At 51.9% G+C, this 20,357-nt stretch overlaps 1 protein-coding gene across 1 annotated transcript in view; it reads left to right on the top strand.

The window, feature by feature from the left end:
• Positions 1 to 502: 502 nt before the first annotated feature.
• Positions 503 to 20,357, top strand: part of Ptk7 (protein tyrosine kinase 7 (inactive)) — a 67,349-nt gene continuing 47,494 nt past the window's right edge. The window contains 1 exon segment of the mRNA XM_052745485.1: positions 503 to 700. Within this exon segment, the coding sequence (XP_052601445.1) occupies positions 646 to 700 (55 nt within the window). The 5' untranslated portion in view covers positions 503 to 645.

Below are 20,357 nucleotides of genomic sequence, written 5' to 3'. Positions count from 1 at the left end.
CTTGGGTTCAGATTTGTCCAGTGCCAAAGCTGACTGCAGTCACGCCCCTCCCCCCTCCCTAGCTACATCTGATCAGCAGGGCACCACGGTTATGCCCTCCGATGTCTTATTTGTGGACGCCTGCGACACCTAGCTGGGCTGTCTCCCGACACTTTGGGTTGCTTATCTAAACCAACTTGGAGAATACTGGGCAAACTATTGGTCCAGACCTCTAGGTAGGTCCAGAGTGCCCATCGTTCCTAAGGGGCCACAGACTCCCGAGAGTCACTCTGGTTCTCCTGCGTCCCGGTGGACAAACCAGGCGGTGGGCACAACATCCCGGTCTCTGGCACTCCCCCGGGACCGCCACTGTCCCCCATCCTTCTCCAGAGCCTTCCCTCCACAGCCAGCTCCTCCCCTCGACGGCGAGGAGGGGGGCGTCAGGGGGCGGGGCGCCGTGCGGGCGGAGGGGAGGGGGCGTCGGGGGCGTGGCTTGGCGGCGGCGGCGGTGGCGCGCGAGGGCTTGGAGGTACGGGGCGCGCGCGGCTCCAGCTCGGGACGCCTCGGGCTCGGGCTGCGGCTGCTGCAGCGGCCCCCCGCGCTCCGCTCCGCGCGCCCGCTCGTCCGTGCGCCTTGAGCCTCGCCGCTCCCCTGCAGCCCGCCACGATGGGAGCCCGCCCGCTGCCTCTGCTCAGCACCCTGCTGTTGCCGCTCCTGGCCGGTGAGTCCCCCGAGAACCGGGGGGTACCCAGCTAGGCTTATGAGAAGCGCGGTAGTCCCGGGGGCAGGAAGGGCCTGGAGAGGTGGGCCGGGCGATTGGGGCGGTGGAGAGGCTCGCTGGGAGTTCGGGGACCCGGGGTTGGCGACGCCCCCGCGCGCGGTGCACTGGGGCGCGAGTTCTCCCCGCCCGCCCGCCCGCCCGCCCCGACCCGAGAGTTTGCTCGAGCGTTGCCCGGAGTCGCCGGCTCCCGAGCCCTGCTGGGGAGCTCCTCTTTGGGGAACAGTGCCTTCCCATCCCGTGAGAGGGTGCGGACACCCTGGGAGTGTCCGGGGCCTTGGAGCCCAGGTGAGGGAGACCGGCCTGGGTCCTGATCCCGACCGACCTGACCTAGGGCGCGCCTGGCCCGGAGCTTTGTTACCTATGACGGCCCGACGCGCCCGGCTCCCTCCCTGAAAGTTCCGGGGCAAAGCTGGAACCCCAGATGGCCCCGCCGGTGAGGGCAGGTTCGACTGAGGGGTGCCTCGTCTCCTCCTCCAACTAGGCCCGAGCCTTGAGCCCACTCGGTGCCAGGGTCGTATCCCGGGAGCGGAGGGTCCCAGACTGTAGTGGTGACTAATGTGTGAAGGCCGCTGCCAAAATCGGGCATGGCCCGCTTGCCAAGGTGCGGACGGGCTTTGCTCTGCTGTTTCCTGGATTTCCATCCTGTCCGTGCTCTGGGAGCAAAGAAATATCTGTCTTCCTAAGGGCAGAAAGGCCAAAAAAAAAAAAAAAAGAAGCTCAACTCTGGCTTTTCGTGGAGGGCCTCTACTTTGATGAGGGTGTGGCCCACATCTCCAGGGCAAACAAGGGGCACCCCCGTCGCCAGATTTTATTTCCTGACTGATCACACCTGAAAGTCAGTCACCATTAAAGGTGTTGGAAGTGATTTAACCGGAAATCGCCGAGCTACTCAAATACCCATTCTGCTGGTCCCAGTCAGCAAGGACCGAAGGACGGCTCCTTCACCTTCGGGAGACAAAACCGCCTGTGATGGTCTGCAAAACAGCCCTCTTTGGGGAGACATTCTGCCCAGGGGACAGCCTTAGGTGATCCCTTAACCATTCCTTTAAAGAGTGCCAGCCGGGAGGGCAGGGGCAGGGAATTGTCTGCTGTCATTTTCCTGATCAGCTGTTGAGGGTTTAGGGGCCAGAGAATGAAAGTCTCTCCCACCCCACTTATAAAAAAAGAGGTAGGCAGAGTCCAGAAAGAACTCGTCCTGGGAATTCCTAGCTGGTGTTTCTGGAGTTGCCGCGTGTTCCTTATGTATGTGGTAGTTATTGCTCATGGCACAGTCCCACATCTGCTCCCAGAGGAAGTATGGAAGTTTTTTTTTTTTTTTTTTTTTTTTTTTTTAAACACAGCTAGGATGAGAGCCCAGCCATATGGGTAAGCAGCCCCAGCTCACAGGCCTCCTGGGCTGCCTGGTGGGTTTTGGTGTGTGGCTTTGCTGGATGTGGCTCTCTTTGCTGCTGTGGTTTATCTTTCTGAAGTCAAAGGGAAATTCTGGTGGAGATGGGGCCCTTGCAGCTTGCTGAGTTTCTTCTGTGAGCTCTCTGATGTTCAAGATGTGGACTTCAGTGATGGGTGCCCTGGGGAGGGTGTGTGTGAGAGGAAGTTGGGACAGGAGGGAGTTGGGGGTATCTTGTGCTCTGCAAAGAAACATTTTAATGAGGGCCTTAAATCAGTTCTACCAAATGTGCCTTGGTGTGGAACCTGCCCGTGTGCTGTAAACAGTTTCAGTGAGGCGCCTGCTGTTCTGGTGAAATCCAGGGACTCTACTCACCCCAGATGCGTGTCTTCAGGGGGCAAGGTTTTTTTTTTTTTTAATAGATCACAGTACATTTTTCCATCTTGTTTAACTGTGTCATTAACTGAAGTTGTAGGGAGACCTCGATGTTAATAAGACTGGGGCTGGGGACCTAGCCTGGTCAGATTTGTGGATTAAACCATTTTGAAGTTTGGGTAATTATGCTGTAAATATCTGAGTTACTTTCCAAACCTTGAGATCCCTGGTGTGATAAATACGGTGGATGAAGAGAAGGCTTAAAGTTTGGAACCTAGAATTCCTCCACCCCCTATTTTTTGAGACAGGGTCTTACATGCTCTCAGGCTGGCCCTAGACTCTGTGCAGCCCTCCCTGGCCTAGATCTCATGATTCTCCTGCCTCAGCCTCCTGAATGATGAGACTAGAGGATAGTAGGACCACACCTGGCCAAAACTGGGATTCTTTTCTGTGTTGTTAACTTATTTATTACATTTATATTTGTGTGTGTGTGTGTGTGTGTGTGTGTGTGTGTGTGTGTGTGTATGCACGCATGCACACATACGTCACAGTGAGCTTGGGGAAGTCAGAGATAACTGACTGCAGTCTGTTCTCTGCTTTCGATGTGGGTCCCAGGGACGTTACTCAGCCTGACATGCGTGGAGGCTCCTTCAAACCATCTCTTTGGTCAGTGATTTCTACCTGCTCCTCTTTCCTGGTCCTTGGGTCAGGCTTTTGCATCTCCGTGGAAGCTGAATCCTCACTTTCTGCTGTACTGAGGACAGGATTCCCCAACACTCTGCAGCCTGTAATTCAGACCTGGTCCTTGCTTCTGTCAGTGGTGGCTTTAGCAGGGGGAGGGCAAGGGTAATCTTCACATCACTCCCAGACGTGTGGCCAGAGCACCAGTGACTGGTGACAGCGCTCAGGCTATGCTCCTGTGATCCAGGCAGATTCCTTTTTCTCTTCACCCTTTCTTTCTTTTTTGGTTCCAAGACAGGGTTTCTCTGTGTAGCTCTGGCAGCTCTGGCTGTCCTGGAACTTGCTCTTTCTTTTTTTTAATTAAATTTTTAAAAATTTATTTTACAGCCGGGCGGTGGTGGCGCACGCCTTTAATCCCAGCACTCGGGAGGCAGAGGCAGGCGGATCTCTGTGAGTTCGAGGCCAGCCTGGTCTACAGCGCGAGATCCAGGAAAGGCGCAAAGCTACACAGAGAAACCCTGTCTCGAAAAACAAAAACAAAAACAAAAACAAAAAAAAAAAATTTATTTTACATACTGACTACAGTTCCCCCTCTTTCTCCACCCCCCACCCCCACCCCGAACTAGCTCTATAGACCAGGCTGGCCTTGAATTCAGAGATCCGCCTGCCTCTGCCTCTGGAGTGCTGGAATCAGAGGTGTGCGCCACCACCGGCCTGATACACCTTTCTAGCTTTATAATCATCTTCAGCAATAAACGTGTCTCATCTGCTGGAAGCCTCCATGTTAGCCAGCTGGCCTGTTTCCATCTCCTGAAACACACTTGTGTCTCTCCACTCCGGGCCTTCACTCTCCTGTGTGTGGCTCACCTCTGCTCAACTTCCGAGAATCACCAACCTGTAGAATCAGTCTCTCTCCCCAGAGTCTCATGGAGCCTCTACTGACCTTGACCTTGCTGTGTAGCCAAGGATGCTCTTGAACTTCTGATCTGCTGCCTGTTGAATTACACATGTGCCACCATGCCCAGTTTTATGCAGTCCTGGGGTTCAAATCAAGGGGTCTCCAAATACTAGGCACAGTCTGACTGGGCTGCCATGGACTCTCCCATCCTTAAAGGTAGTGTCTGTATTTCTGTCCTAGTTGGATTTCCCCTGTGGAGTTACTTTAGCACAAAGTCTCATTTATAGTGGATCCTCATCCTGGTCCATTGGAAAAGGCGAGGGAAAGAGAGAGAAGGGATGGCCAAGTTAGGCACTGGGGGCGGGGGTGTCTGTGTGCCCAGTCCAGCCTCTCTGGGGTTACATTGCTCATTATCCCTCTGGTGATCTGCTCCATCGTGGCGGAATCAAGGGGACAGAACCCCTCTCCCTGTTCCCTGGCTGGCTTTTCTGATTTTTGATGTGGTGGTGTGTCTGGGCATGGACAGCCACCTCTGTGTGCAGAGCTGTCTTGCCCCAAGAGGCTATGGATGAAGAAACTAATGCGGTGAATGTGTGTGGCCGAAGACATCCTGTAACTTTGCTACTCCAAAGAAAGCCCTGGGCCAGGTGACATCAGCATCCCTGAGTGAATAGGTCAGAATCAGAAACTGGTTTCTTTTTGTAGCTTAGGTTGACTTTAGGCTCATGGTTCTCCTGCCTGAACCTCTCAGGTGCCAGGAGTACAAGCGTGTGGCGGGCGCCATGCTCAGCTGCCGTCTGCATTTTCAGGAGCTCTCCACAAGTCTTGTGTAGACATTCCTCCTACATAACAGAAGTTCAAAAACAGGGCTCTCCTGTTGCAACGGTGGAAGAGGGGCTGAGACTTCCTATAGTATGTGAAGATTTTAAAACACACATTAAGTAATTTTGTTTCTCTGAATACTTCTGGCCATGATTCATGCATTTATTATTTTAGTATTTATTTATTTATTGTGTTTGTGGATGAATTTGTGGAGGTCAGAGGGCAATTTTCGGAAGTTGGTTTTCTCCTTCCTCCGTGTGGCCCCTAGGGGTTGGAACGCAGGTCATCTGGATTGACTGGCAAGTGCCGTTACCCCGCTGAGACATCATCTTTCCTGCTCCTGATGTGGCAATTTAAAAGTTACTGAACTTTGGGTTTAATTTGAATTTGATTTTGTTAAGAAACTTGCATGCTGATGTATGCAGACTCTGGGAAGTTTTGTTTTGTTTTGTTTGGTTTTTCGAGACAGTTTCACTGGGTAGCTTTGCGCCTTTCCTGGATCTCGCTCTGTAGACCAGACTGGCCTCGAACTCATAGAGATCCGCCTGGCTCTGCCTCCCAAGTGCTGGGATTAAAGGTGTGCGCCACCACCTCCCGTCCAACTCTGGGAAGTTTATAACATTAAATAATGTGAGTTTTAGCTCCTTTTAGAATTACTGCTTTTCCTGAAGGAGTTGGTGGTTTTTTTTTTTTTTTTTTTTAAATCAAGGCAACTTTTCAGGACCATTTGGTTCACAGAGGAAGGCTTTGCCCCCGGCTCCAACAGCTGCAGTGTTAGGACTCATGCTTCCATATTGGGCGTTTGGGGGTCTGAGTGAGCTTGCATTTAAGCCAGCCTAGCTTCTGTGAGACTCATCTGGGATGGAGGTTAGCTGGTTACGACAGGAACCAAGAGCAGTTTAGGGCCAGGGCCTCAGGCTTCGGTGTTTTCCTGATGGAAGGAAGGGGTTCAAACAGGGTTGGGTATCCTTGGTCTGTGTCCCTCGACTCCCTCTCCTTTCTCAAACCCCAGTGGCCGCCTCTCTGCTGCTGTGCCCAGGCTCCAGCTCTGGAGCCATGTGGCTGGCTTCTAGGCTGGGCTGTGGTTGCGGGTTCAGGCCCTCACTTGCCCTGGGGGTACTGCCCACCCCGCTCCTCTGTTCTTCTCGGGCACCCGTGTGTTTAGCAGGGAAGCCTTACCATTATGGCGCGCTGGGTTCGCCTTCCATCCTGGGGTTCTCTAAGTTCACTGCCAAGTGCATAGTCACCCCTGCCGAGCCCCGTGGCGCTTCGGGGCGCTGGCGCTGCTACTGCCGCGGCTAATCAGTGGTTTGAGGAAGCCCTCTGTGCGTGTCACTTTTTCCATCGTCCTTTCTTCTCTGCCTTAGACCATTCCCTCCCAGGAATGCTGCACAGACAGCAGTCTGTAGGGCTGCTCACTGGTCCCTCCCCCTGCCACTTCCTTTAGCTTGCCATGGTCCCTGCCGGCTTGGCGTGCCTTGAGCAGGAAGCATGGGCGTGGACTCTTACCTGCTAGGGGTCCTGCAAAGTCCCTGCTCATCCTCTCGGAAGCCTGGGCGGTGAATGAGCAGGGTATTCGTGACCTTGCTTAAGTGTGCATGGAACTTCTGAAAATGGGGTCCCAAATTGTGGGTTAGGGATCCTGAGGAAGACAGAGATGGGGTGGCTCTCAAAACATATGGTAGAGAGTAAAGCAGAGTGTGTGGGTGGGTGAGGGGGAAGAGAGTTATTCAAGTTCATTAAAATCTGTGTTTCCTAGGCCTTAGTACAGACCTGTCAATCAGGATTGTTGGGGGAGGGTCACCAAAGGCTTTTTCTTCTTCTTTATTAGATTATATTGTAATTTTTGAATAGCCAATCCAGATTTCAAAGGGTAATTGCATTTGTAAAGAGCTTGTTAGAAAATTCTAATATTGAGTAGTGGGAAGGATTCTTTTGTTTTATTTTTTTTTATTTACTTATGTATTTAATTTTGTTTTTTTGAGACAGGGTTTCTCTTTGTAGCTGTTCTGGAACTTGCTTCTTGGACCAAGCTGGCCTCAAACTCAGAGATCTGCCAGCCTCTGCCTCCCGAGTGCTGGGATTAACGGCATGTGCCACCATACCTGGTGAGACAGGGTATTATTAATAGGCCAGACAAGCCTCAAGCTTGCTATGTAGCTCAGACCAGCCTCAAACTCAGTTTTCCTGTCTCAGTCTCCTGAGTGTTGAGATTATAAACATGTACCATCAGGTCTGAAATGGAGGTGCCGTGGCAAGAAAAGGGGTGCTGTCGCTATTGAGGGCCTTTGAGAAGCCCTTTTACAATGTCTGAGTGTCTTCAAAGGGTGGAGGTATCTTAGGGCAGCCAGGAGCTGGGGAGGGGACAAGATGGAGAGATGTAAGCCCGGTGGTGGTGGTGGCGGCGGCGGCGGCGGCGGCGGCGGCGGCGGCGGCGGCGGCGGCGGCGGCACCACACACCTTTAATCCCACCACTGGGAGGCAGAGGCAGGTGGATCTCATGAGTTCAAGGCCAGCCCAGTCTACAGAGTGAGTTCCAGGACAGCCAGGGTTATGTAGTGAGACCCTATCTTGGGAAACGAAATAAAAGGTGGAGAGATGTATATCAGAACGTGTAGTAGAACATTCCAGAATGTATGGGACCATAAATCCAAGATGCAGCTGGAGCAGATGGAGTGGGAGGGCCTTGGGGAGGAGAGAGGAAGGAGCTGCCGTTCCTGAGACGGTCCGGGCAGCAGTCTTAGACTGACTTTCAGGCGTCAGATGGGCTCTGAGAACTTGGCTGGATCTTTACCACTGTCACAGCATCCCTGTGTGGCAAAGGGAAGAATTTCCTGCTGACTCTGGGAGCCATGTTCCATACGCTAGTCCTCCACAATTGCTGCATGGCTACAATGGCCGTGAGCTGGTTAATCAACCTTTCTGAGCCTCAGTTTCCCTATCTGCTTAGTGGCATGACCCTGATTGTTGTTAACCCACCCATCCTTGAGGTGTAGAGAGGCTCCTGGCTCATCTTGAGGGCTTTCCCGAGACCTTTTCGGAACCAACCTTTCCTGACTGTTAGGGTTAGTGTCCGAGTTTTGCAGCACAGTCTTTTTTGGTTTTTTGTGGCACTGGGATGGAACCCGGGCCTTGGGAATGCAAGGCGGATGCTCAGGAAGGGCCACCACCTCAGCCCCAAAGGGTGATTTTTCTAAACAGGTCTCAATGTTCCAACTGCAGTTTTGAAACATGGGCACAGCCACGAAGCACTTCCTGGTGGGAACTCTCCTCTGACCTTGCCCTAAGTGGGGGTCGTTACTGGTTCGGGGCCACCATCTCTCAGCATGCTGAGGTTCACCCAGGGAGTTGGTGTTCTGGCTTCTTGCAGCCCAGGCAGATGCTTACAGGACCCAAAGGAAGGACTTCTATCATCGCGCGCACGCGCGCGCGCGGCTCTGGCTCTAGGGGTTTCCCTCGTCAGCGGCTCTGTGTAACAAGTGGGAACTTCTCCCACCACCACAAGGTGGTGGGAGGTGCTTTGTGGTCAGGGATGGAGGCCTCAAGCAGGAGTGAGACTAGTATGCATGGCCTCCCCTTCAGGGGACATACTGGCTCTTTTGTGCCCCCCTTCTTGGGAGTAGGGTGGAGAAGCACGGAGGCGCGTGTGTGTATACCCTGGGGACTGCTGAGGTGTCCCAGCAGCCAGCTTCAATAGTACCTCTGTGGACATTAGAAATGGCTGTCTGTGGCTGGGGTGGTAGCTCAGCGGGAGGGTACTCGCCTGTCACATGCAGGGCCTTGGGTTCGATTCCCAGCACTGCAAAGCGAAAAGAAAGACCGAAATTGGAATCCGTCTTCCAGGTGAGTGTAACACTGTAGGAGAGCTCTGGACTTTGGCTCGTTTATGTCTTGATATAAGCTCTCTAGCCAGGCTTCTTGAGTGGTGCACAACCCAGAGTTAGTCACGGCTGTCCAGTTGGAATGAAGGCTTTGGAATCAGCAGCTCTGGGTCTCTTATCTGATGACGTAAGATGATTTCAGTGACCTGTTCGTGGATGTTTCAAAGGAGCCCTCTTCATGACAGTTGGTCTGACATACAGAATGGTGAAATGGACCCAGTACTGCCACCCAAAACTTGTAATAGGAGACTCCTGGGCAGGGTCCTGGAACTCTACCCACCCCATGCCATCTCCGTCTGGAGCTGCTGAGGCCTCGGCTTATTGGCTCCTCACCCGCCAGAAGATATTGCTGCCTGGCAGATAGATGCAGGCTTCCAGCTTCCTGTGATAATGGCACAGAAGGCTGGCTGAGTCTGAAGAAGCTGCCTGGAGATTATCCCACATTCCATCCCACAGCCTCAGGCTTCCCTTTCTCTCCCTGGGGACAGGCAATAGAGGCAGAGGAATCTGTGGGAAGGTGTATGCCTCAGCCTTAGATGGTTTGAAGGCTCTTCTCAGGCGGCCTTGGGAGCTATCCATGCCTTCTGAGTCTGGGAGACATGGCGTTTGAGGGGATTTTTGACAGGGGGAGTTGTTAATTTTTTAAACGCATTTTTACTTGTTTAGTGTGTTATTTATGAGCTTTTGCTTGTGATGGACAACTTGTGGGCTTCAGTTCTTCCTCCCATCATGCTGGTCCCAGGGAGGGAATCCGGGTGGTCAGGTTTGACAGCAGCAGGCGTCTTCACCCTCCGAGCTTTCTCACTCATGTAGGTGTTCTTTTGAGACAGTCTCGTGTAGCCATGCTCGCTTGGCCTGGATTCACTGTGTATCTGAGGTTGGTCTTGAACTCTTCATCCTCTACCTCCCTAGGGCTGGGGTGACTTGTGTATGTTACCATGCCCGGGGAAGAGTTCTTTAGATGGGGAGAAAATTGAGAGCCTTTCTTTGAACAAGGGCCCAGATTTATACCTGGCTAGTCCCCTTTTTATCCGAAGTGGGTCTTGAAGCCAGGAAAGGGCCCCGTCTGCAATAGCTCCAAACTGCACCCAGCTTTTAACAGACTGTCTTCTTCACCCATGCCGACACTGGGTCCTTACCAAGGCTCAGTGTAGATCAGACAGGGTGGCTTGGGAGGGGTCGATGAGTATACACCTGACAGGTAAACTGAGGCACACAAGAAAGATCTGCTCAGCTCTGAAAAGCTGATAAGTGATAGAGCTGAGACCAGAATTCCAAGTCTCTGCTGTGGCCTCCACTTCAGTCCCTGGGTACGGTCATTGTCACTGGAAGCTGTGAAATGGAGGAGGTCTGGGGGAGGATTTTACAGACAGTGTAAGAGGACTCTGCCGCGGCCAGAGAGCGCATAAACTTTGCTCTTTCTGGACAAAGAGTGTATGAAGAGATCCCTTCATGGAGAGTTCTGTCGGACTCCAATATGCAGATTGCCATCTCCTTCCTGCTTTGTGTATTAAACAGTGAGGTTGAGACTTTCAGGGACCCATTCAGAGGTCTGTGTAGATCTGAAATGTTTTCAGAGCTACAGACAGACTCGCTGTGTGGTGTACAGGTCTGGGATGGATGCTGTCCTGGAGACCTGTGGTTTGCTCTTTGCTCCTGAGTCCCCTTCTCTCTTCCTTGCTTTTGGAAGGTCAAAGCTGTAGGATGCTGCCCCATTCCAGATCATCGCTGCTTGCTAGGAGTGCACCTTGGGCTAGGCTGGGCTAGATCCCATGTAGGTGGTATGGGAGTCACCATGCAGCAGTCACAGTGCTCCAGGTGGCAGGGGTCTGATGACCTTAGAGTTAAGCCCTTTGACCTTCATGAGAGTCAGGTTGGACCAAAGCCTCTGATGTTCTGGGAGACGCAGGCTGTGTACCCGGAAGTTCCCTCCTGGGCTCAGCCGTTGCCTTCTTGAGAATTCTGCCCAGGTTTGCCTTTTCTTAAGTTCCACCATGAAGCGTCTATTCTGTGCTGTAAGGTAGCAACTCTGGGGGTCTGACCCGCTGGGTAGTTCACCTCTTAGAAAAACAAAGCCGAGCTGTTTCCCAGCCCGGGGAAGACAGGGAAGGCTCCTTCAGACCCAGGGGTCCTTAGGAGAGCCGATAGGCTGAGGGCGAGGGTGACATTTGAGAGTCTGTTCCCTGCCACCTGAAAACAAAGCCCATTAGGAACAAAGGACACCTTGTCTTGCGGTTTAAGGGGAGGAAGAAGAAAGGAAGTGCTGGGGGCCTTGTTCCAGCCATAAAGAGCCCTTCACTTTCCCACTTTGGTTAATTTAAGAGATTAAACCAATCGTTAAACACACCGACTTAAAGAAAATGCTTGGTTTAGGAAACAGCTTGAGGAGACTGTGATATGAGCTTCCCCTCTGCCCTGGGGACTGGGGAGCTGCAGAGGGCTTGGGGGACCGTCTGTCCCCCACCTTTTCCAAACAAGAGGCTTGTATTTAGTAAACATTCAGCCTAGTTTTGACAGTGACCCTGTTCATTCGCTTCATGGTTTTTGGTGGTGGAGGATTTGCTCTCTGTGCTGCGGGAGAGGCCGAGGTCCTGGAGCTTTGTCTCAGTCTCCCAGGCCTGCCTTCACTAGCCTTCTTTGTCTCCAGGGCCCTTTGAAGATGGGCCTGCTCTGTCTCCAGGCAGCAATTTTAGGCGAGTCTCTACTTGGGCCTTCCCACGAGATTTCCCTTTTCCAGCTCTCCAGGGCTGCCGTGGGTGACCCAGGGGGCAGGAGAGCGTGGGCCCAGGCTAGCCCGGGCGGGCGAGGGTGGCACCCCTTTCTGCCATTCCCACTGCCCGGATCAAAGGAGCCTCCTCAGGGAGCAGGGAAGTACCTCACCCAATAGCCCCACCAGTGAGTAAACAGCTAGGGCCTCTGGAAGCTTTTGAAGCGTGGTGCTTCAGGCCCGGAGGAATGCAGAACATTGCATTTTAGGGGTGGACTTAGGTTTCCACCGCTGTCGGTATTTGCAAATTTGAAACAAATGCCCTCATTTAGCAGCGGCAGGCTGGGCAGTAAACCAGGCTGTTTCAGGGCGTTTATGGCAGTCACAGGTATTTGTGGAGAGAGGGACCCCAGCAGGTCTGGGGGAGATAGAAGGTTTATGGTTAGGTGGGTTGGCCAAAGATCCCGGCCAGGTCTCTGGTGGAGGGGTGTCCTTAGGTGGGCTTGCCATAAAAAGTTTTGCAGTCTCCTGCCCCTCCAGGAAGTATCTGTCTGGCAGACAAAGAGGTTTGGGAGGGTGTTTATCCCCAGGGGCTGATGCTAAGGGCCCCGTCCCTCTTGCTTAGCTGCCAAAGTATCAGGTTTCCAATGACCCCTTCCTTCTCTCACTCCCAGGACTTGAAAGGATCGTTAAATGTGCTTTATATATAGTAAGTTGGCTGAGAAGTTCCCCCTAGCTTCCAGCCAGCTCTGCTGGGAGGCGCTAGCAAAACCTGTTTCCCTTTTGTTGTTGCTGGAAGTAGGATCTGCGAAGGTGCCGCTGAGAAAAGACCTGGTTTTTCATGGGCCAAACAGTGCTGTTGGCCTGTGATGGGCAGCTCACTCGAGAGGGTCTGTGGGAGTGCCCGCCCACCCTCCCGCACCAAGGAAAATGCAGAAATCTGTTCAGGAACTGAGCTCTGGCTCCATGATTTCTTTTAATAGTTTTTCTTTTTATATATTTGTGGGAAGGGAGAAGAAGGGGGGGGCTTGCACTTGCCCCAACGTGTGCAGGCCAGACAGTAACTTTCAGGAGCCAGTTTTCTTCTTGTGCCAAGGGTTCCAGGGATTCAGGGATTGAACTCGTGGCTCACACAGCAGGCACCTTTCCCGGCTAAGCCATCTTGTTGGTCTTTGCTCCACACACGATTTCTTCACTAAGAGACCTTAACCACAGAACTGTTTCCTCTTTTGTAGGATGGAGATAGCAACCCCAGTCCCAGTAGAATCGAGAGAGACGGTGCAGGCGCCAACTCCCTGTCTTGTGGTGCGCGTCTCACATTACCATGTCTCTAAAATGAGGATGGAACTGTGATCAGTTAGGTAGCATTTTGGTCCACATTTTCCTTAGTCCATTAAATAATGGTCCATGTTAAAAGTCAGCGGCATTTTTGAAATTTGTCGTCTAGGAAGGACCCCGTGTGTGATGGAGTGAGGGCAGTAAAGGGGTTGTCACTGTGGTGAGGGTGATGAATTTATAGGCCTGTTTGTCCCCACCCTCTAGCGCCTTTCAATAGAAGCTGTTTCCTCTAATCTGACAGGTGAGTAACAAGAGAGACTGAAAGTGTGAGGCTTTGCTCTAGGGGGAGGCGGGGGGGGGGGGGGGGGGGGGGGGGGGGACGGGACACGCGGGACAAGGTTGACCCTCTCAGAAAGCAAGAGCTGTCCAGCCGAGGAAGTGGGTGTTTCCAAGCCAGCAAAACGGTTAAGGGAAGAGTAAGGCCATGGCTGCAGTCTTCATTTTAAAAGCTGGGCTGTTCCTGGCGGAGATTGGAGATTTATTCCAGGAATGGATGTCCTATAGGTGAATTAGGACACAGCCAGAATGGAGAAATTAAGGAGCCAGGGCTTCAGAGAAGGGCTCAGAGAGGTCCAGGATGAAGAGCAGCAAGTTCAGGGTCTGGAGAGCTGAACGGGGCAAGCCTGAGGCAGGCAGGAGGCTATAGCCTTCGCTCCCTTCGGCCACACTCTTGTGGGTTGACCCTGACAGACAGCTGGTACCGTCCATTCTGTTTTGGTTACCCAGATCTATTGGAATGTATCTTTTCTACTTTAGGGGGACCCAAGTAGCCCAGAAGCCCAGGAAGTATGTGTCCTGGGGGTTCAAACCAGGGCATTGTGTGTGCATGTGAGGCAGGTACTCTCGGCCGCTGCTACATACGCTCAGCCCTCCCGGAAACTCATGGGGTGGGATTGCTGTCATTTTTAAAGTATTTACATTTGTTTTTATTTGCTTGATGATACTGGGAATTGAACCAGGAGCTATCTTCATACTACGCAAGCATTTTACCACTGAGCTGCATCCGAGCTCCCCTCCCCCAACTTTTTCACCTTGAGACAGGGCCTCACTAAGTTGCCTGGGTTGACCTTGAACTCACTCTTTGTCCAGGCAAGCCTTAATGTGTAATTCTCCTGCCTCAGTCTTCTGAGTATCTGGAGATACAGGCCTGTGCCACCAGGCCCATTTCCTACTGACATTCTTAGCTTGGTTGAGTTCTGGTTCATGTGATGCAGGGATGGATGGGCTGTGGGATGAAGAAAGGAAGATCGCCCCTTTCGTCTGAGAGTCAAGACCAGAACTTGTGTGTCACTTCAGTAAGGCTTGGGCATTCCACCCTATTAGGGGTTCCAGGATGGATTCATTCTGTTGTCCCAGAATTCTAACTCCGAGAAGCTGTGCCCTGGTAGAAAAGGGGGTGATTAGTAGATCACCTGAGTCAAACATGCAGCATGCTGTTCCAGGGCTCAGGAGTCATGGAGTGCACACGTATGTTCAGGTGCATGAGTGCAGAGTCCACAAGAGGCCGCTGAGGACCTGCTCTCTGTCCGCCTCATTCCCTTGACACAGGGTCTATCACTGGAACTGGCTTCACCCATGATTTCACGGAGGTGGCTGCAGCAAGCCCTAGTGATTCTCCCCTCTCTCCCCAGAGCTCGGGTTGCAGGTGTGCAGCTATGACCAGATTTAAAAAAAATTAGAGTGGCTGAACATGGTGGTGCATGCCTTTAATCCCAGCACTGTGCATCTCTGTGAGTTCCAGGCCAGTCTGGTCTACAAAGTGAGTTCTAGGACAGCCAAGGCTGTTACACAGAGAAACCCTGCCTCAAAATCAATCAATCAATCAATCAATCAATCAATCGGTCATAGGTTCTGGGATTGGAACTTAGGTCTCATGTCTGCACAGCAGAGTGCTCTTATCCACTAAGCCGTCTCTGCAGCCATTTGGACGTGTTCTGAAGCATCGTGTGTTGCGGATGGTTCGTTTCCATCCCAGAGAAGTGAAGGTGCCATGCTCTTTCCCTGTGATGCACTCAGGTGCCAGACAACTTACATTTGGAGTGCGTCTAAAACAGTGGGAAGTCAGAAAGTGGCCGAGTCAGCCCGCTGAGATTGGCGGCACTGGCTTGTGACCCCAGCTACTCAGTAAGCTGAGGCAGGAGCATCACAGGTTCAAGGCTTGCCTGGACTTCAGAGTAAGTTCAGGCCTCGCTTGGGTAACTTAGGAAGACCATGTCCAAATCAAAAAGAACTCTGAGAATACAGCTAAGTGGTAGGACTCTTGCCCAGCACTGTGAGGTGTGGGGTTCCGTTTCCCACAAACAAAATCAAAAATCAAACCAGGTCAGCAGTGTTCAGTGGGCCCTCCGTGGATGAGTGCTCCAGTCTGTTATAGTGAAGGGCATGGAGGGATGTCGGGTAGAGCCATTAGCATAGTGCTTTTCAGTGCATGTAAACAAGGCCCTGGGGTCGATCCCTAGCTCTGCCAACCAAACCAACCAGCTAGACAAAGCAAAAAATAAATAAATAAATGTCATGATTTTTGCGTAAGGCCTGTGCAGTCTCTTGTGGATTTAAAACCCTGTCTAGATTACTTCTACTATCTAATACAGTGGAGTCATTATACTGCATTATTTCATTATTCAGAGACTATTGTCAAGGGTTGTTTTTTTGGAGACAGGGTCTCTCTATGTAGCCCTGGCTGTTCTGGAATTCTCTATGTAGACCAGGCTAACCTGACCTCACAGATATCTGCCTACCTTTGCCTCCCAGTGTGCTCTTGCACACCCTCCCCCCCAGTGTGTGTGTGTGTGTGTTAATGCCCAGTAAAGAAGCATTTTAAAAAATCCAGCTGTGGCTGGTGAGGTGGCTTAGCGGTTAGGGGCACTTGTTGCTTTTGCAGAGGACCAGGGTTCTATTCCCCACACCCACATGGCGGCTCACAACCATCTGTAACTCCAGTCCAGAGGGATCTGACACCCTCTCTGACTTCAGTGGGTGCCAGACATGCAAGGTACACACATATCCACAGAGGCAAAACACTTATAATCACAAAATAATAAAACAAATAAACCTGAAACAGTAATCCCTGTGTGGTGGGTTGAATCTGCAGGTGTGGGTCCTAACACTGAAGACCCCATACTCCTTTATTCAAAGATTTGTTTATCTCTGTGTACTTACATAGTTTGCTTGGATGGATGGATGTGCACTACATGCATGCCTGAAGCCTGAGGAGTCTAGAAGGTCCCCTAGAATTGGAGGTACAGGCAATTGTGAGCCTCCATGTAGGTTCTGGGAACCGAACCTGGGTCCTCTGCAAGAGCAGCAAATGCTCTTAACCACTGAACAATCTCTCCAGCTATCACCCACCCCCTTAAAAATTTTTTTTTTGAAGACAAGGTCACAGGTGATGCAGACTGGCTTGGCTGGAGCTCACAGTAGCCAAGGATGGCCTTGAACTCTGATCTTCTTGCTTCTACTGTCTTAATTCTGGGATTGCAGATTTGTACCACCTACCACATCTGGTTTATGCAGGGCTGGACATAGAACCCAGAGCTTCCTGCATGCTAGTCAAGCCCTCTACCAGCTGAGCGTTATACCAGCTAAGCGTTATACCAGCTAAGCGTTATCCTCAGCCCAGAAGCTCTTTGTGTCCCAGGCTGTGACTCCTTAGTTGTTCGGAGCTTAACTAGTTGTCTGTTTTGGTCTAGTGACCCTGTTGCCTCATTTTCATCAGTGACTAGGGAAGGCCAGGAGAACTTGGGTGGACCTCTGTGGCTCTCCAGCCAGCTGCTGGCAACATAGGTGAAGTCAGGGGCAGCTGAATTCACAGAAGCTGTGCTGGGCCAGCCAATACTTCAGCCCCAGAGAGGACAAGAAATCCCTCTGAGCCGGGCGGGGTTGGAAGTGAATTACTTCAGAGTTGCTCTGAAGACTCCTGACAAATTGCTTTCCTTTTCTGCTGCCAAAAGAGAATTCTGAAAACAAGGTGTAAATTGGGTATTTACCCTGTCTGTGATGCTGTTGTTTCCATGAAGGATCCAAGTGGGTCTTTCAGGTTCCCTGTTGCTGAGTTCCTCAGGTCCCTGGCATCAGCCACAGGTCCCTGGCATCAGCCACATGGCGGCTCACAACGATCAGTAACTGCAGTCCAGAGGGATCTGACACCCTCTCTGACTTCAGAGCGGACTCTAGTGGGGGTGGGCATGTCTCTGGAGAAGTGCCCTTGAATGCAGGATGTGTGATGACCAGACAGGTCTTTGAGGTGCCTGGGATCAGCCCCTTTCTCAGATCAAAGAAATACCTTTTGTTGCCCCCCACCCCTTTACACTTTTCTCTCTGCCCTGAAGCAGAGTCATAAAGAGATTGAGATGTGAGAGTCTGCACCTGGTCCCGAGGGTGGGTCTTTCCTCATACTGTGGACTTCCTGCCTTCTGTCTCCATGGTCCTGCGTGTGCAGGGGCTGCCTGGGCTAGCCTGGGCGCACGAGGCTTCAGCAGGACCATCTGCCTGGGCTGCCAGTTGACGAAGGCAGCCACACAAAGCTGGATTTCACTCCAGGCTAAGTGTTTCTGTTGCTGAATCATTTGCATTCATTAGAAGTAGTGAAGGGTGAGTGATATTTAAGGCACCGGCAGGTTCGTCGGAGCCTCAGATATTGTTGAAGCTGCTGCAGTGGAGTCTCATTAAGAATTCTTGGGGCCGTGGAGAGCATGGGTGCAGCTCATTCAAGCTTACTTAACTTCTGACTGCCTTGGGCATAGGCCAGCTACTAAAATATGAAAAATGTTTGCCCAGCAGCCTCCAGAGCTTGGCCAGACTGCCCTGGCCAAAGAAAACAGACCCTTACAATTCATGATTTAGCCTCCTCCTGTGTGATTGCTCGAGGTCCTTCCTCCCCTGGGACCTTCCTGAGTTGGGGGGCACAGCATGGGGAGAGGGGACTTTGAAGGGGGGTTTAAATCTAGAGTGAGCACTGCCTGCATCCCGCCCACCACCTCCCTTCCCTAGTTTATAACATGAGTTTCCTGCTGACAGACGTTAGGCTGTTTTGACGGTTTCCTAATTGAATTTTTTTTTTAATGTGTATGCATGTTTTGCCTGCATGTATGTCTGTGCCACGTGCCTGGTGCCTGAGGAGGCCAGAAGAGGGTGTCAGATCCCCTGGAACTAGAGTTATAGAACTATGAGCTATCATGTGGGTGCTGGGAATGGAACCCCAGTTCCCAGCAGAGCAATCAGTGCGCTTAACCACAGAGCCACCTCTCCGAGGGTCTCCTATTTTAAACACTGCCACTACAGCACTCTTGTATCCATCCGCCTTTGCCCTTGGGCTTGTCTGTCTCTAGGATAATTCTTGACAGGAATTTCTGTCAGAGGCTGTGAACTTACCAGAATTGTACACGAGATTTGTGTGTCAAAGTGAGTATGTGTGTACAGGTGTGAGTACATCTGTAGGTGTGTGTGGCTCTCATTACGTTTTTAACGGCTCCTGAATCAGTACTGCCACAATGGGCTTGTCCACATCACACAGGCGCTCTGTGTGTGGAAACTAGAGAGAGAGTTCAAGTGTGGGTCATTGCCAGGGAGCCCGGATGATTTATCACCCAAACATTCCATCCTCCATTACTAATAGTCAAGACAAGACAGCCAGCCCGGCCCAGGTTGTTCCAGGTAACTGGTGGTGTGGTGGCCCGGTGCCCACCCCGGATCTCACTCCGACTCTGAGGTCGTTGATTCTCTTTGGCACTGCTTTAGCCAATCAGCCGCCTGCTCCTCTGCGTTCTTCTTTCTGTCAGATGTGTTCGGTTTTGTTGCCCAGAGTTGATAAGCTCAGGGTTTCCGATCAGTCTTGTCTTCGTTTGTTTCCCCACAAGTCCAACCCTGCTCCAGAGGGCCCCGTGGTTGCTCAAGTTGTTGGACCAAAGACCAGAATTCCCACCCTAGAGGGGTTTGACTTTGTAGAATTCCATCTCTTCTTGTGTCATGGAAATGATAATCCCCCTTGCCTACGCTCATGCTGAGGGCCTAGCCAGGCGGGGGTTTCAGAGGGGTTTTTCAGGTGTGTTGTGGCTGTGGGCCGTGAGCTGCAGGAGACCCACTCCCTGGGCCAGACTCTCTCACTCCTTAGCAGTGTGTTCTTCACAGCCCTCCACACGGCGAGAGCCACTTGGTACTGTCCTCAAGTGTCCTGAAGGTGCTGTGGCTCCTGTCGTCTCTTCTCTGGAGTTCTGCTGAGACAAGGAAGTGAATGTTTAGAAAGCGGGGCTGGTGGTCGGCTCAGTGGATGAAGATGCTCTCCAAGCCTGATCCCCAGGACCTCATGGTGGAAGTCGAGAACCAGCTCCCCAAGTTGTCCTCTGGCCTCCACACGTATGCCATGACACTCCCACACACAGTCTTCATAAAAGCTAGAATAAAGGGCTGGAGAGACGGCTCAGCAGAGTGTGTGCTACTGCTCCAGGGGATTCAGGTTCAGTTCCGTGCACTCAGGTTGGCTCATGGCCATTTATAACTCCAGCTGCAGGGGGTCTGCCACTCTCTTCTGCCCTCAGAGGGCACCTACACCTACTTTCAAGCACGCACGAGTGTGCACACAATTTAAAAAAAAAAAAGGCAAAAACCAAAAAACTTTTTAGCCAAGCTTGGTGGCACATGTCTTTAATCCTAGCACTTGGAGGCAGAGGCAGGTAGCCTGGTCTACATAGTGAGTTCCAGGCTAGCCAGTGTTACATGATGCACCTTCCTAAACAGCAAACAAATGAGAAGCCGACAGATGTAAGGGAAGCTGACCAGCAGCTGTGAGGAAATCTAAAGGGGACTGGAGGAGAATGGATGGATGCATGGAGATAAGAGAAGGCAGGTAGCTGCTGCCTGGGCCGTGGCTTGGTGGGAAAGTGCTCACCATGAAAGCAGGAACCCTGGGTGCAGATCCCCAGTAGTGTGTGCTCTGACCCTAGACCTCCTATGGCAGGGTGGGAGGTGGGCGTGGGAGAGCCCGGGAAGTGGCTAGGCCCCAGCCTAGTGTATACACCAGAAAACAACCAAAGACCCTTCTCAAACAAAGGATGCCGAACACTGATACCCAAGGTTGGCCTCTGACCGCCACTGGTGCACAGTGGCACACTTGTGTACACACACTCAGAGAATTTTAAAAAGAGGTCTGGCTGGGCAGTGCTGGCACATGCCTTTAATCCCAGCACTTGGGAGGCAGAGGCAGGTGGGTCTCTGTGAGTTCGAGGCCAGCCTGGTCTACAAAGCAAGTTCCAGGGCAGCCTGTTATGTAGTGAAACCTTGTTTCAAAAAAAAGAAAAGAAAAAAAAAAGAAAGAGGTCTGGTCAGGTATTCAGCAGGTTAAGGTTCCTCCCACCAAGTCTGACAGGCTGAGTTCAAGCCCCAGGACCACATGGCGGAAGGAGAGAACTGACTCCTGAAAGCTCTCTGGCCTCCACACATGCACGCATGTGAACACACACATAAATGAATAAACATAATAAAAAAGATTTGAAAAAGAAATGTATTCAAGAACT

This window comes from Peromyscus californicus, unplaced genomic scaffold (genome assembly GCF_007827085.1).
Source record: "Peromyscus californicus insignis strain IS unplaced genomic scaffold, ASM782708v3 Scaffold_19__1_contigs__length_69161282, whole genome shotgun sequence".
NCBI classification, from domain to species: Eukaryota; Metazoa; Chordata; class Mammalia; order Rodentia; family Cricetidae; genus Peromyscus; species Peromyscus californicus.
The sequence above is the reverse complement of the archived record's forward strand: the minus strand, read 5'-3'. Positions and strand labels throughout refer to the sequence as shown.